The sequence below is a fragment of the Lepisosteus platostomus genome, chromosome 9, assembly GCF_059453375.1.
Source record: "Lepisosteus platostomus isolate fLepPlt1 chromosome 9, fLepPlt1.hap1, whole genome shotgun sequence".
In the NCBI taxonomy this organism is placed as follows: domain Eukaryota; kingdom Metazoa; phylum Chordata; class Actinopteri; order Semionotiformes; family Lepisosteidae; genus Lepisosteus; species Lepisosteus platostomus.
Genome location: NC_142619.1, coordinates 1,967,731 through 1,982,566, shown reverse-complemented (window position 1 = coordinate 1,982,566; position 14,836 = coordinate 1,967,731). Strand labels below are relative to the sequence as shown.

The following is a 14,836-nucleotide window of genomic DNA, read 5'->3' as shown; positions in this document are numbered from 1 at the left end:
CTGATCTTGACTGAGTGTATATACAGGGGGCAGGTATAGCACACACCTGTGTGGGGTTCAAGTATCTGATCTTGACTGAGTGTATATACAGGGGACAGGTATAGCACACACCTGTGTGGGGTTCAAGTATCTGATCGTGACTGAGTGTATATACAGGGGACAGGTATAGCACACACCTGTGTGGACTTCAAGTATCTGATCTTGACTGAGTGTATATACAGGGGACAGGTATAGCACACACCTGTATGGAGTTCTCCTGCAGGTTGAGGTATCTAGTGTTGACGGAGATGCTCTCTGGGACTTCCTCCAGGTTCCGCCTTGTGCAGATCACTCGACTGGCCTGATTGGAGCAGCTGCACAGGGCGGGGCAGGCGGTCGAAGCCCCACCCACTCCCCCACCCCCTCCCCCGCCTCTCCACGGCGACGGGGGAAGGAGCCACAGCAGCAGGACCAATAGGAGGCGGAGAGGGGAGGGGCTAGAAAGGCCGGTCACCGTGGCAACGCGCATGGCAACTGGGTCATGACCCTTCCACCCAATCTGGACAGTTTATGAATTGCTGAAGAGCTTTTAGATTGATATATATTTAAATTTCTGTTTTTTAAAAAAACTTTTTTAAAAAATATGTTTTTCCTCAGTAGACAGAGATGGTCCCAGCAGGAGCCTTGGAGCCTTGTTACTGAAAATAAAAAAGAAACAGAGAAGAAGCTTTAGGACATGAAGAGATTCATTAGGATACAGTGCAGCTGGTGTGAGACCATCAAGAGAGAATGGAGAAGAGAGAAAAACGACAGGAGAGAGAGACACAGAGAGACACACACAGGACAGGAGAGAGACGCAGAGAGACACACAGAGGACAGGAGAGAGACTCAGAGAAAGAGAGACACAGGACAGGAGAGGGACACAGAGAGAGACACACAGGACAGGAGAGGGGCACAGAGGACAGGAGAGAGACACAGAGGACAGGAGAGAGACACAGAGAGAGAGACACAGAGAGACACACACAGGACAGGAGAGAGACACAGAGAGACACACAGAGGACAGGAGAGAGACACAAAGAAAGAGAGACACAGGACAGGAGAGGGGCACAGAGAGAGAGACACAGGACAGGAGAGGGGCACAGAGGACAGGAGAGAGACACAGAGGACAGGAGAGAGACACAGAGAGAGAGACACAGAGAGACACACACAGGACAGGAGAGAGACACAGAGAGACACACAGAGAACAGGAAAGAGACACAGAGAAAGAGAGACACAGGACAGGAGAGGGACACAGAGAGAGACACACAGGACAGGAGACGGGCACAGAGAGACACACAGAGGACAGGAGAGAGAGACACAGAGGACAGGAGAGAGAGACACAGAGGACAGGAGAGAGACACAGGGGACAGGAGAGAGACACAGGGGACAGGAGAGAGAGAGAGAGACACAGGACAGGATAGAGGCAGAGAGAGCCACACAGAGGACAGGAGAGAGAGACAGAGAGAGACACACACACAGGACAGGAGAGGGACACAGAGAGAGACACAAAGGACAGGAGGGGTACAGAGAGAGATGAGGGGTACAGAGAGAGACGAGAGGGTACAGAGAGAGAGGAGGGGATACCACAGAGCACAAGGCAGGTGGACACCCCAGTGCACATGGGGACACTGTCTCCCTCCAGTGAGATAACCCACCACTGACAGCACCCAGCTGAGCCCATGAATGAACAGAACCGGACACCTCCTTCTCTCGATCTCTGCTCCACAACTCCACCAACTTCTCCTGCCTCTATGAACCCTGCAGACGGGCCCTGTCCTGCATCTAATTACTGTAATATCCCCTTCTCTGTGTCTGAGCCTCTATCTCTCTGATGTAGGTGTTGTTGACAAGGCAGCTGTTTGTAAGGATACTGAAACTGCTCATTATAGGTGAGAGAGAGATTACAGGCATTCTGCACAAACACTGTCACCACACATGAAGTCAGCAAAACACTACCCTCTCTTAATCTCTGGCTCTCTCCTCCTCTCCTCTTCCTGCTCTCTCCCTGTTCCTGCCTGGAATCGGCTTCCCTGCCTCCCTCTGTCTCTCGGCTCAGAGAGGAGGCTGTTGCCATGGTTATCTTTTCACAGAAATCTTTCCTGTTTTGCTCCAGCTGCATGCCTGCCTCCCAGTCTCCCAGCATACACAGCTCAGCACAGCTCAGCGGCTGAAACACACACTGACTGGACACTCCAGTACATTAACACTGCACTGAGAGAGAGAGGGGTTAATACAGACACACTGACTGGACACTCCAGTACATTAACACTGCACTGAGAGAGAGAGGGGTTCATACACACACACTGACTGGACACTCCAGTACATGAACACTGCACTGAGAGAGAGAGGGGTTCATACACACACACTGACTGGACACTCCAGTACATGAACACTGCACTGAGAGAGAGAGGGGTTAATACAGACACACTGACTGGACACTCCAGTACATTAACACTGCACTGAGAGAGAGAGAGAGGGGTTAATACACACACACTGACTGGACACTCCAGTACATTAACACTGCACTGAGAGAGAGAGAGAGGGGTTAATACACACACACTGACTGGACACTCCAGTACATGAACACTGCACTGAGAGAGAGAGGGGTTCATACACACACACTGACTGGACACTCCAGTACATTAACACTGCACTGAGAGAGAGAGAGAGGGGTTAATACACACACACTGACTGGACACTCCAGTACATTAACACTGCACTGAGAGAGAGAGAGAGGGGTTAATACACACACACTGACTGGACACTCCAGTACATGAACACTGCACTGAGAGAGAGAGGGGTTCATACACACACTGACTGGACACTCCAGTACACTAACACTGCACTGAGAGAGAGAGGGGTTCATACAGACACACTGACAGGACACTCCAGTACATGAACACTGCACTGAGAGAGAGAGGGGTTAATACAGACACACTGACTGGACACTCCAGTACATGAACACTGCACTGAGAGAGAGAGGGGTTCATACAGACACACTGACTGGACACTCCAGTACATTAACACTACACTGAGAGAGAGAGGCGCCACTGGGCATTCTGTTCCAGACACCCACCACTCTTCGGGTCAAGACTGTCAGCCCTTGAGAAGTCAGCTGGTCAGTCGATGCAGACATCTGGCCCAGAGGGCGGCCGCATTCTGACTGATCCTCCCCCCCCACCCCCTCCCCACCATCCTGATTCCAGGTTGGGGTCCATTTACACAGAGAGTGACCACCTCTGCGACCTTGTTTTTGAAAAAACACCGCCAATCAGGCCGACTGTGGGCGAGGCCCCACTGCCCCCTGCTGGTGGGAGGACTGCACGGCAGCCCCGACACCCCTCCGCTCCGACACAACCCTCCCCTGCCCCCTGCAGCCCAGGTCGCTCCGGGCTCAACCGCCTCTCCTCCGCGGCGCGGGGCCGGAGCCGGGCCGCAGAGCCGAGCCCGGGGGGAACCGAACGATATGGCGACAGGATCCGCGAGGACAGGCGCCGCTGGGCCGCTGCGCCGCTGGCCTGCCAGTCTTCCCCGCGCAGGAGGAGTAGGCGGCAGCCTGGTAAATTTAGACTCTCGACAGGCTTCTGATCGCGTTCCAGACGTGGGAGCTGAACCCCCGAGCTGCAGGCGGCGGGGATCCGGGCCCGGCCTCCGGTTCCTGGGAAGCTCTGCTTCTGTTCCAGAGCTCCGTTCGCGCCCGAGGGGAGGGGTGCAGGAGCAGACGGGCGGGGGGGGGGTTCTTTACACAAAGAGCGGTGGGTGCTGTGAACCGCTCGTGTCGGGAGAGCTCGGGGGACTGGCAGGCCTGAAGGGACGCCTGGCAGCTCTCTGGCTCCGTGTCCCTGAACACACAGCTCCCAGTACCTCCGGTTCCAACCCGCAGCCAGGCCTGCTCGAATCATTCGAATAACACTTAGATATTGTTTTTCTGGACACCCCGCTCAGAGCTCTTTCCAGCTCCTGGGGATCCCCTCCACCCCCACCTGGATGATGCTCCAGTCCTCTCACACACACCAGCTCTCAGTGGGGAGGAGAGCAGAGGGATGGAGCCAGTTCAGAGAGGGGGGTTATTAGGAGGCCATGAGGGGTAAAGGCCAGGGGGGAGTTTGGCCAGGACACTGGGGTAACACCCCTACTCTTGTCGAGAGACACCCTGGGATTGTTAATGACCACAGAGAGTCAGGACCTCGGTTTGACGTCTCATCTGAAGGACGGCGCCTGTTTACAGTCTAGTGTCCCCGTCACTATACTGGGGCATGAGGACCCACATGGACCACAGGGTGAGAGCGCCCCCTGCTGGCCCCACTAACACCTCTCCCAGCAGCAGCCTCAGCTCTCCCAGGAGTCTCCCCTCCAGGTACTGGCCAGGCCCACACCTGCTGGGCTCCAGTGGGGCTGTGAGCTGGGTGAGAGCGCCCCCTGCTGGCCCCACTCACACCTCTCCCAGCAGCAGCCTCAGCTCTCCCAGGAGTCTGCCCTCCAGGTACTGGCCAGACTCACACCTGCTGGACCCCAGTGGGGTTTGCCAGCTGGGAGCTGCAGGGCGATCCAGCAGCTGGAAAGTGATCCAAAGATCTCGTTTCGTGAAATATCTGAAATACCCCTAACCCCCGCAAGGCGAGTCTGCGGAACTGTTAAACGCGACACTGAGGCCAGCAGGAGAAGACCAACACTATGACGACGAGCACCGTCTCTGTATCTCCACCCTGAAAGGTTTTCTTCAGCTGCCGGGCCCGTAGGATCCACCTCCCTGGTTCCGACTCGGAGATCCGGCTCCAGTCGGCCGCTCCGACTCGGCAGCGTGCCGCAGGCGCAGAGCAGCAGGGCACGGGGCCTCGCTGCTGCAGGAGAGCAGCTGACCTACGCCCCCTGGTGGCCAGCACAGGAACTGCACCCAGCCAGGCACGGCCAGCCAGCTCGCCGGACAGGGGGGCTGAGCACCAGCTGACCGCGGTGGAGAGAACACAGCTCTCCTGCCCTGCTGCTGCCCCAGCTCGCACACGCAACACGAGCTGCGACAAATACACAGGAATACACAACATCGTAGTCTGCCTACAGGTAAAGCACAGACTTTCAGACTGGACCAGCGATCGACTGTAGGGGTACAGACTGACCCAGACTGGATCAGCGATCTCTGGACTGTAGGGGTACAGTGTGACCCAGACTGGACCAGCGATCTCTGGACTGTAGGGGTACAGACTGACCCAGACTGGACCAGTGAGCTCTGGACTGTAGGGGTACAGTGTGACCCAGACTGCACCGGCGATCTCTGGACTGTAGGGGTACAGACTGACCCAGACTGGACCGGTGATCTCTGGACTGTAGGGGTACAGTGTGACCCAGACTGGACCGTGATCTCTGGACTGTAGGGGTACAGTGTGACCCAGACTGGACTGTAGGGGTACAGTGTGACCCAGACTGGACCGGCGATCTCTGGACTGTAGGGGTACAGTGTGACCCAGACTGGACCGGTGATCTCTGGACTGTAGGGGTACAGTGTGACCCAGACTGGACCGGTGATCTCTGGACAGTAGGGGTACAGTGTGACCCAGACTTGACCAGTGATCTCTGGACTGTAGGGGTACAGACTGACCCAGACTGGACCAGTGAGCTCTGGACTGTAGGGGTACAGTGTGACCCAGACTGGACCAGCGATCTCTGGACTGTAGGGGTACAGTGTGACCCAGACTGCACCGGCGATCTCTGGACTGTAGGGGTACAGACTGACCCAGACTGGACCGGTGATCTCTGGACTGTAGGGGTACAGACTGACCCAGACTGGACCAGCGATCTCTGGACTGTAGGGGTACAGTGTGACCCAGACTGGACCGGTGATCTCTGGACTGTAGGGGTACAGTGTGACCCGGACTGGACCGGCGATCTCTAGACTGCAGGGGTACAGTGTGACCCAGACTGGACCGGTGATCTCTGGACTGTAGGGGTACAGTGTGACCCAGACTGGACCGGCGATCTCTGGACTGTAGGGGTACAGTGTGACCCAGACTGGACCAGTGATCTCTGGACTGTAGGGGTACAGACTGACCCAGACTGGACCAGTGATCTCTGGACTGTAGGGGTACAGTGTGACCCAGACTGGACTGTAGGGGTACAGACTGACCCAGACTGGACCAGTGATCTCTGGACTGTAGGGGTACAGTGTGACCCAGACTGGACCAGTGATCTCTGGACTGTAGGGGTACAGTGTGACCCAGACTGGACCAGTGATCTCTGGACTGTAGGGGTACAGACTGACCCAGACTGGACCAGTGATCTCTGGACTGTAGGGGTACAGTGTGACCCAGACTGGACCAGTGATCTCTGGACTGTAGGGGTACAGTGTGACCCAGACTGGACCAGCGATCTCTGGACTGTAGGGGTACAGTGTGACCCAGACTGGACCAGCGATCTCTGGACTGTAGGGGTACAGTGTGACCCAGACTGGACCAGTGATCTCTGGACTGTAGGGGTACAGACTGACCCAGACTGGACCAGTGATCTCTGGACTGTAGGGGTACAGTGTGACCCAGACTGGACCAGTGATCTCTGGACTGTAGGGGTACAGTGTGACCCAGACTGGACCAGTGATCTCTGGACTGTAGGGGTACAGTGTGACCCAGACTGGACCAGTGATCTCTGGACTGTAGGGGTACAGTGTGACCCAGACTGGACCAGTGATCTCTGGACTGTAGGGGTACAGACTGACCCAGACTGGACCAGTGATCTCTGGACTGTAGGGGTACAGTGTGACCCAGACTGGACCAGTGATCTCTGGACTGTAGGGGTACAGTGTGACGCAGACTGGACCAGTGATCTCTGGACTGTAGGGGTACAGACTGACCCAGACTGGACCAGTGATCTCTGGACTGCAGGATTTACATGTTAAGGTTCACTCCTAGTCCTCTCTCTCCAAGAGCAGCAGTATCTTTTTTGTTAGCATGGTGGCCAGAGTCGTGCACAGTGACCTTGCTCAAGCGACTGCTCTTTGGTATTTGTCAAACAAGTAAGAGAATCCGTTAGCGGACAGCGATCAGCACTGGCAGTTCAGGGCCCAACTGCAAAACAAACCTTCGATCACGCTACATCGCCCCTCACCGGACCCCCCAAACACCCGACTGGCAAGACACCCCACCAGTCTCCTTGTTACTCCTCACTATCTACTCTCAGCCCACTGGAGCCCAGCAGGGGGAGCCTGGCCAGTACCTGGAGGGGAGACTCCTGGGAGAGGTGTGAGTGGGGCCAGTAGGGGGCGCTCTCACCCAGCTCACAGCCCCACTGGAGCCCAGCAGGGGGAGCCTGGCCAGTACCTGGAGGGGAGACTCCTGCTGGAAGAGGTGCTGGTCGGGCCAGAGTGACTTGCGATCCCACCCCTGTACCCAGGTGGACCCAGGTAGAGAAAATGAGTGACAGTAAGAAGCACAATAATTGGGTTTTAATATCCTGTACAAGCAGAGGGGTGTTGAGGAAGGCCGGCAGCAGTATGAGGGGGGGGGTGTGTGTGTCACCCCCTCCGCCTCTGTGGAGCAGGTGCCAGCTGCTGGATCACTCTGCAGCTCAGTGCGCTCACTGTCCCATCGCCAGCGGCCCAACAGGGTCCCCCGAGTCCCCACAGGTCCGAGCAGGTCAGCAAGAGCTGTCCCGGAGGTCGCGGGCCTTCTCCAGGTACTGCCTGAGCCAGCGGGATCCGCAGAAGAACCCGATCTCGATCACACCACTCCAGAACCCCCGTCTGATGTCTGACTGATCCTGAAGAGGGTCTAGATCAGACCACTCCAGGACCTCAGTCTGATGTCTTACTGATCCTGAAGAGGGTCTAGATCAGACCACTCCAGAACCTCAGTCTGATGTCTTACTGATCCTGAAGAGGGTCTAGATCAGATCACTCCAGGACCCCAGTCTGATGTCTGACTGATCCTGAAGAGTATCTACATCACACCACTCCAGAACCCCAGTGTGATGTTTTACTGATCCTGAAGAGTTTCTACATCACACCACTCCAGAACCCCAGACTAATGTCTTACTGATCCTGAAGAGGGTCTAGATCAGACCACTCCAGGACCTCAGTCTGATGTCTGACTGATTCTGAAGAGCATCTACATCACACCACTCCAGAACCCCAGACTAATGTCTTACTGATCCTGAAGAGGGTCTCGTTCACACCACTCCAGAACCCCCCTCTGATGTCTTACTGATCCTGAAGAGGGTCTAGATCAGACCACTCCAGAACCCCCGTCTGATGTCTTACTGATCCTGAAGAGGGTCTAGATCAGATCACTCCAGGACCTCAGTCTGATGTCTGACTGATCCTGAAGAGTATCTACATCACACCACTCCAGAATCTCAGTCTGATGTTTTACTGATCCTAAAGAGTATCAACATCACACCACTCCAGAACCTCAGTCTGATGTCTTACTGATCCTGAAGAGGATCTACATCACACCACTCCAGAACCCCAGTCTTACTGATCCTGAGGAGGATCTCGATCACACCACTCCAGAACCCCAGTCTGATGTCTTACTGATCCTGAAGAGGGTCTAGATCAGACCACTCCAGGACCTCAGTCTGATGTCTTACTGATCCTGAAGAGGGTCTAGATCACACCACTCCAGGACCTCAGTCTGATGTCTTACTGATCCTGAAGAGGGTCTAGATCAGACCACTCCAGAACCTCAGTCTGATGTCTTACTGATCCTGAACAGCATCTACATCACACCACTCCAGAACCCCAGTCTGATGTCTGACTGATCCTGAAGAGGGTCTAGATCAGATCACTCCAGGACCTCAGTCTGATGTCTTACTGATCCTGAACAGCATCTACATCACACCACTCCAGAACCCCAGTGTGATGTCTTACTGATCCTGAAGAGGATCTACATCACACCACTCCAGAACCCCAGTCTTACTGATCCTGAGGAGGATCCCGATCACACCACTCCAGAACCCCCCTCTGATGTCTTACTGATCCTGAAGAGGGTCTAGATCAGACCACTCCAGGACCTCAGTCTGATGTCTTACTGATCCTGAAGAGGGTCTAGATCAGACCACTCCAGGACCTCAGTCTAATGTCTGACTGATCCTGAGGAGGATCTCGATCAGACCACTCCAGAACCCCAGTCTTACTGATCCTGAGGAGGATCTCTATCAGACCACTCCAGAACCCCAGTCCAGTGTCTTACTGGTCCTGAAGAGGATTTTGGGGTCGGAGCAAGTTAGCTTCGAAGGCGGCCAGATAGCAGGCCCGTGCCTTTCTGGGTTTGCTGTGTGCCAGAATCCGTTCGAGCAGAGACGGCCTTGTGACGGGCAGCAGTGGGAGCGCCGGTCCCGATATCATCCGCTCCGGATAGCCGCGTCGGCCGCGGGACTGCTACGAGTGATGCCGACCCCTCCGCGCGCGACAGCGGTGCCGGCTCACTCCGCAGAGAGGACTCCTGGCGCGACTCGGCCGACGTCAACGGCCCACGATTCCGGTTTCGTGGCAGGAAACAGGATGTCGGAAGGGGCGTGCCGAGGAATGACAAAGACCCTACGCGACCCTACGGGGCAACACGGAGGCCGGCCCGGGCTCGGGGGGCCGGAACCTGTGCCCCTCGGGCCCGCGGACAGGAGCGACCCCGGACCCCCAGTGCTGAGCCGGGAGCAGAGCAGAACCAGCTCCTTCCTCTCGGGGTGTGTAACACTGCCCGTGCCAAGGACTGCTGGTCTTCACCTGCTCGTCTGTGGACAGCATGGAGCACTGATCTACCCGTTGGACACTCAATCTGTTTATACCCGTGCGCACTTTTGCACATACTGGATTGTTTTACAGTGACTATGAGCAGATTTTGCACACACCCAGCTCTATTGATTTCATTTCGGATTGCTGTACTCGTTTTAATTTTCCGGATTTTCCTGCTGCCTGTTTTTATCTGGTCTTGGGCTGGGCTGCGCTCACACCTCGGTAAAGTCTCGTCTGTCTATCTCCAGCCAGACACTGTACCCCTACAGTCCAGAGATCACTGGTCCAGTCTGGGTCACACTGTACCCCTACAGTCCAGAGATCGCTGGTCCAGTCTGGGTCACACTGTACCCCTACAGTCCAGAGATCACCGGTCCAGTCTGGGTCAGTCTGTACCCCTACAGGCCAGAGATCGCCGGTCCAGTCTGGGTCACACTGTACCCCTACAGACCAGAGCTCACTGGTCCAGTCTGGGTCAGTCTGTACCCCTACAGGCCAGAGCTCACTGGTCCAGTCTGGGTCACACTGTACCCCTACAGTCCAGAGATCACTGGTCCAGTCTGGGAAAGACGTGGAGAATCACAGGGCACTGGGCACAGGACAAAGCTGCAGCTGTTCCCTATTCCCAGCCCACCTTAAAAGCCAGGCGCTGACGCTCATCCGGGCTCTGCATCTGATTTCCGTGCCGTGCGAGTCCGGGACCTGGAAGCGCCTGGTCCCGTTAAGGTTTTAATCTCGGTTCCCGTTCCTGTTCTGTGTCCGCCGGTTCCGACCCGGCCTTCGTGTTTTAATTCCGTGTTTTGATGGATCTCCTGGTTCTGGATTTACCCTTGTGTTTTGGATACTCTCTAAGGATTACTCTCGGATTGTTCGCCTCGGCCACGCCTCCCCCGTGCACCAGCGCACCTTGGACACGCCCCCCTGTCTTCAGCCCCGTATCCCTGCATGACGTTTCCCCAGTGTTTCCCCACTTCTTCGGATTGTGTCGTCCGCATAGGGTCCGGAAAGAACTGTTCGTTACATCTCCTTTGTGTATCTCTCTCGCATCCCCCTACAACCCCTGCAGCGGCACCCTGGCTCATTCCTCACAATACTGTGGGGGGCGGGGGGGTTAGGCTGCAAGGCCCCCCGATAGAAGAGTCACACCAAATAATTGATACATTTCTCATCTCTCGATCGCACTCGTGAGGGTGCAACCCAACTGCTGGATGAGGCATTGGTTTGGAAATTCTAGTTCAGTGGGCAGACTGACCCCTACTGGTGCACCAACACCACTTAGGACAGCAACCTGGTTTCCTCTGGTGGTCCACCTTCCTGGTGCTGACCGGACCCAGCCCTGCTGAGCTCCTGAGACCAGGTGAGGTCAGGCTACGGACAGGAAATGCTCCATACCTGCCTAAGATACTCTGCCAGATCTTTGACTTCAACGCCACTGACTTAGCAATATGACAGAAATCGTCTCATACCTGCCTTTGGGAATCTGTAGCAACGTTCGCCGACAAACCAGACCTTCCCAGAATTAGCTTCTAGATTATCATGACAAAATATCTCACACCTTGTAGACAATACTACTGTAGTATCAAAGTTTATGAAAAATACAGTAAAACAGATAACTCTTATTGGAGACACTATACACACACCTGTACAGACTCTTACTGGAGACACTGTATAGACACACACCTGTACAGACTCTTACTGGAGACACTGTACAGACACACACCTGTACAGACTCTTACTGGAGACACTGTATAGACACACACCTGTACAGACTCTTACTAGAGACACTGTACAGACACACACCTGTACAGACTCTTACTGGAGACACTGTACAGACACACACACCTGTACAGACTCTTACTGGAGACACTGTATAGACACACACCTGTACAGACTCTTACTGGAGACACTGTACAGACACACACCTGTACAGACTCTTACTGGAGACACTGTACAGACACACACCTGTACAGACTCTTACTGGAGACACTGTACAGACACACACACCTGTACAGACTCTTACTGGAGACACTGTATAGACACACACACCTGTACAGACTCTTACTGGAGACACTGTATAGACACACACACCTGTACAGACTCTTACTGGAGACACTGTATAGACACACACCTGTACAGACTCTTACTGGAGACACTGTATAGACACACACACCTGTACAGACTCTTACTGGAGACACTGTATAGACACACACACCTGTACAGACTCTTACTGGAGACACTGTACAGACACACACACCTGTACAGACTCTTACTGGAGACACTGTATAGACACACACCTGTACAGACTCTTATTGGAGACACTGTACAGACACACACCTGTACAGACTCTTACTGGAGACACTGTATAGACACACACCTGTACAGACTCTTACTGGAGACACTGTATAGACACACACACCTGTACAGACTCTTACTGGAGACACTGTATAGACACACACCTGTACAGACTCTTACTGGAGACACTGTACAGACACACACCTGTACAGACTCTTACTGGAGACACTGTACAGACACACACCTGTACAGACTCTTACTGGAGACACTGTATAGACACACACACCTGTACAGACTCTTACTGGAGACACTGTACAGACACACACCTGTACAGACTCTTACTGGAGACACTGTATAGACACACACCTGTACAGACTCTTACTGGAGACACTGTACAGACACACACACCTGTACAGACTCTTACTGGAGACACTGTATAGACACACACCTGTACAGACTCTTACTGGAGACACTGTATAGACACACACCTGTACAGACTCTTACTGGAGACACTGTACAGACACACACCTGTACAGACTCTTACTGGAGACACTGTACAGACACACACCTGTACAGACCCTTACTGGAGACACTGTACAGACACACACACCTGTACAGACTCTTACTGGAGACACTGTACAGACACACACCTGTACAGACTCTTACTGGAGACACTGTATAGACACACACCTGTACAGACTCTTACTGGAGACACTGTACAGACACACACACCTGTACAGACTCTTACTGGAGACACTGTATAGACACACACACCTGTACAGACTCTTACTGGAGACACTGTACAGACACACACCTGTACAGACTCTTATTGGAGACACTGTACAGACACACACCTGTACAGACTCTTACTGGAGACACTGTACAGACAAACACCTGTACAGACTCTTATTGGAGACACTGTATAGACACACACCTGTACAGACTCTTACTGGAGACACTGTACAGACACACACCTGTACAGACTCTTACTGGAGACACTGTATAGACACACACACCTGTACAGACTCTTACTGGAGACACTGTACAGACACACACCTGTACAGACTCTTACTAGAGACACTGTACAGACACACACCTGTACAGACTCTTACTGGAGACACTGTACAGACACACACCTGTACAGACTCTTACTGGAGACACACACCTCTACACACTCTTACTGGAGACACTTTATAGACACACACACCTGTACAGACTCTTATTGGAGATAATTATCTATCTGACACTGACAAAATGTATTGAATGACTCAATCTCTTCAACATTTTTCGAGGTACCAGTAAGCAAGCAGAACTGTGTGTTACTGTCACACACTCCCTGGAAACTCCACTGTCCCAGGGGTCAGAATTGTCTATCCAACTCCTGCCACACAACTGGAATATTCTCCCAACTGAAAGGTGAAAGGCAGGACCACACTCACAAAACTCACTGCCCACCCTCCACACCCACAGAGCCACTGTCAGGCGAGACCACCCAGAGAGAGGAGAGTTAGGCGAGCAGTGTGTCAGTCAGTATCTTATTCACTGTGTCAGTGTGTCAGTCAGTATCTTATTCACTGTGTCAGTGTGTCAGTCAGTATCTTATTCACTGTGTTAGTGTGTCAGTCAGTATCTTATTCACTGTGTCAGTGTGTCAGTCAGTCAGTGTGTCAGTCAGTATCTTATTCACTGTGTCAGTGTGTCAGTCAGTCAGTGTGTCAGTCAGTATCTTATTCACTGTGTCAGTGTGTCAGTCAGTCAGTGTGTCAGTCAGTATCTTATTCACTCTGTCAGTCAGTGTGTCAGTCAGTCAGTGTGTCGGTCAGTATCGTATTCACTGTGTCAGTCAGTCAGTGTGTCAGTCAGTATCGTATTCACTGTGTCAGTCAGTCAGTATCGTATTCACTCTGTCAGTCAGTGTGTCAGTCAGTCAGTGTGTCAGTCAGTATCTTATTCACTGTGTCAGTGTGTCAGTCAGTCAGTGTGTCAGTCAGTATCGTATTCACTGTGTCAGACAGTGTGTCAGTCAGTCAGTGTGTCAGTCAGTATCGTATTCACTGTGTCAGACAGTGTGTCAGTCAGTCAGTGTGTCAGTCAGTATCTTATTCACTGTGTCAGTGTGTCAGTCAGTCAGTGTGTCAGTCAGTATCTTATTCACTCTGTCAGTCAGTGTGTCAGTCAGTCAGTGTGTCGGTCAGTATCGTATTCACTGTGTCAGTCAGTCAGTGTGTCAGTCAGTATCGTATTCACTGTGTCGGTCAGTGTGTCAGTCAGTCAGAGTGTTAGTCAGTGTGTCAGACATGCAGTCAGGGTGTCAATCAGTATCTTACTGTGTCTTTCGGTCAGATTGTCAGTCGCTCAGTGTGTCGGTCAGACTGTGACGATTCAAACTGTTCAGTGTGTCAGTCAGAGTGTGTCACACAGTCCGTGTGTCAATCAGTGCGTCATCAGCCAGTCAGCCAGTGTGTCAATCCGTCAGTGTGTGACTCTCTCAGCGTGTCACTTAGTGTGTCATCAGCCAGTCAGACAGTGTGTCAGCCCCGTCAGCATTATTGATCAGTGTATCGGGTGCCGCTGGGCAGCGCTGGCGGTCTGTATTATCAATCAGTTGCATTGATCGGTGCCGGCGGTCAATGATCAGCGTTATTGATAATGCGATCGCAGACGTGGCGGAGGAAAACCCTCTCAGCGGCACTCCGCGGGACGAGACGACGCATCGCCCCTCCGTCTCCCGAGCAATGTCCCCCTCAGAGCGTCTGCTCCCATCCCCCCACCTGCTCCCTCTCTCCTCTCTCCTCTCTCCTCTCTCTCCCTCCC

At 53.6% G+C, this 14,836-nt stretch overlaps 1 protein-coding gene across 7 annotated transcripts in view; it reads right to left on the bottom strand.

The window, feature by feature from the left end:
* lrrc4ba (leucine rich repeat containing 4Ba) overlaps positions 1-14,836 on the bottom strand; it is a 30,792-nt gene that overhangs the window by 12,634 nt on the left and 3,322 nt on the right. For all 7 annotated transcript variants that reach the window (XR_015941329.1, XR_015941332.1, XR_015941333.1 and 4 more), the window contains exon 3: positions 242-677. Coding sequence is in view for 2 of the 7 variants with exons in the window: in XM_088646254.1 (XP_088502380.1) it covers positions 242-508 (267 nt within the window). In the remaining 5 variants the exon portion in view is untranslated. The remainder of the gene's footprint in view (positions 1-241; positions 678-14,836) is intronic.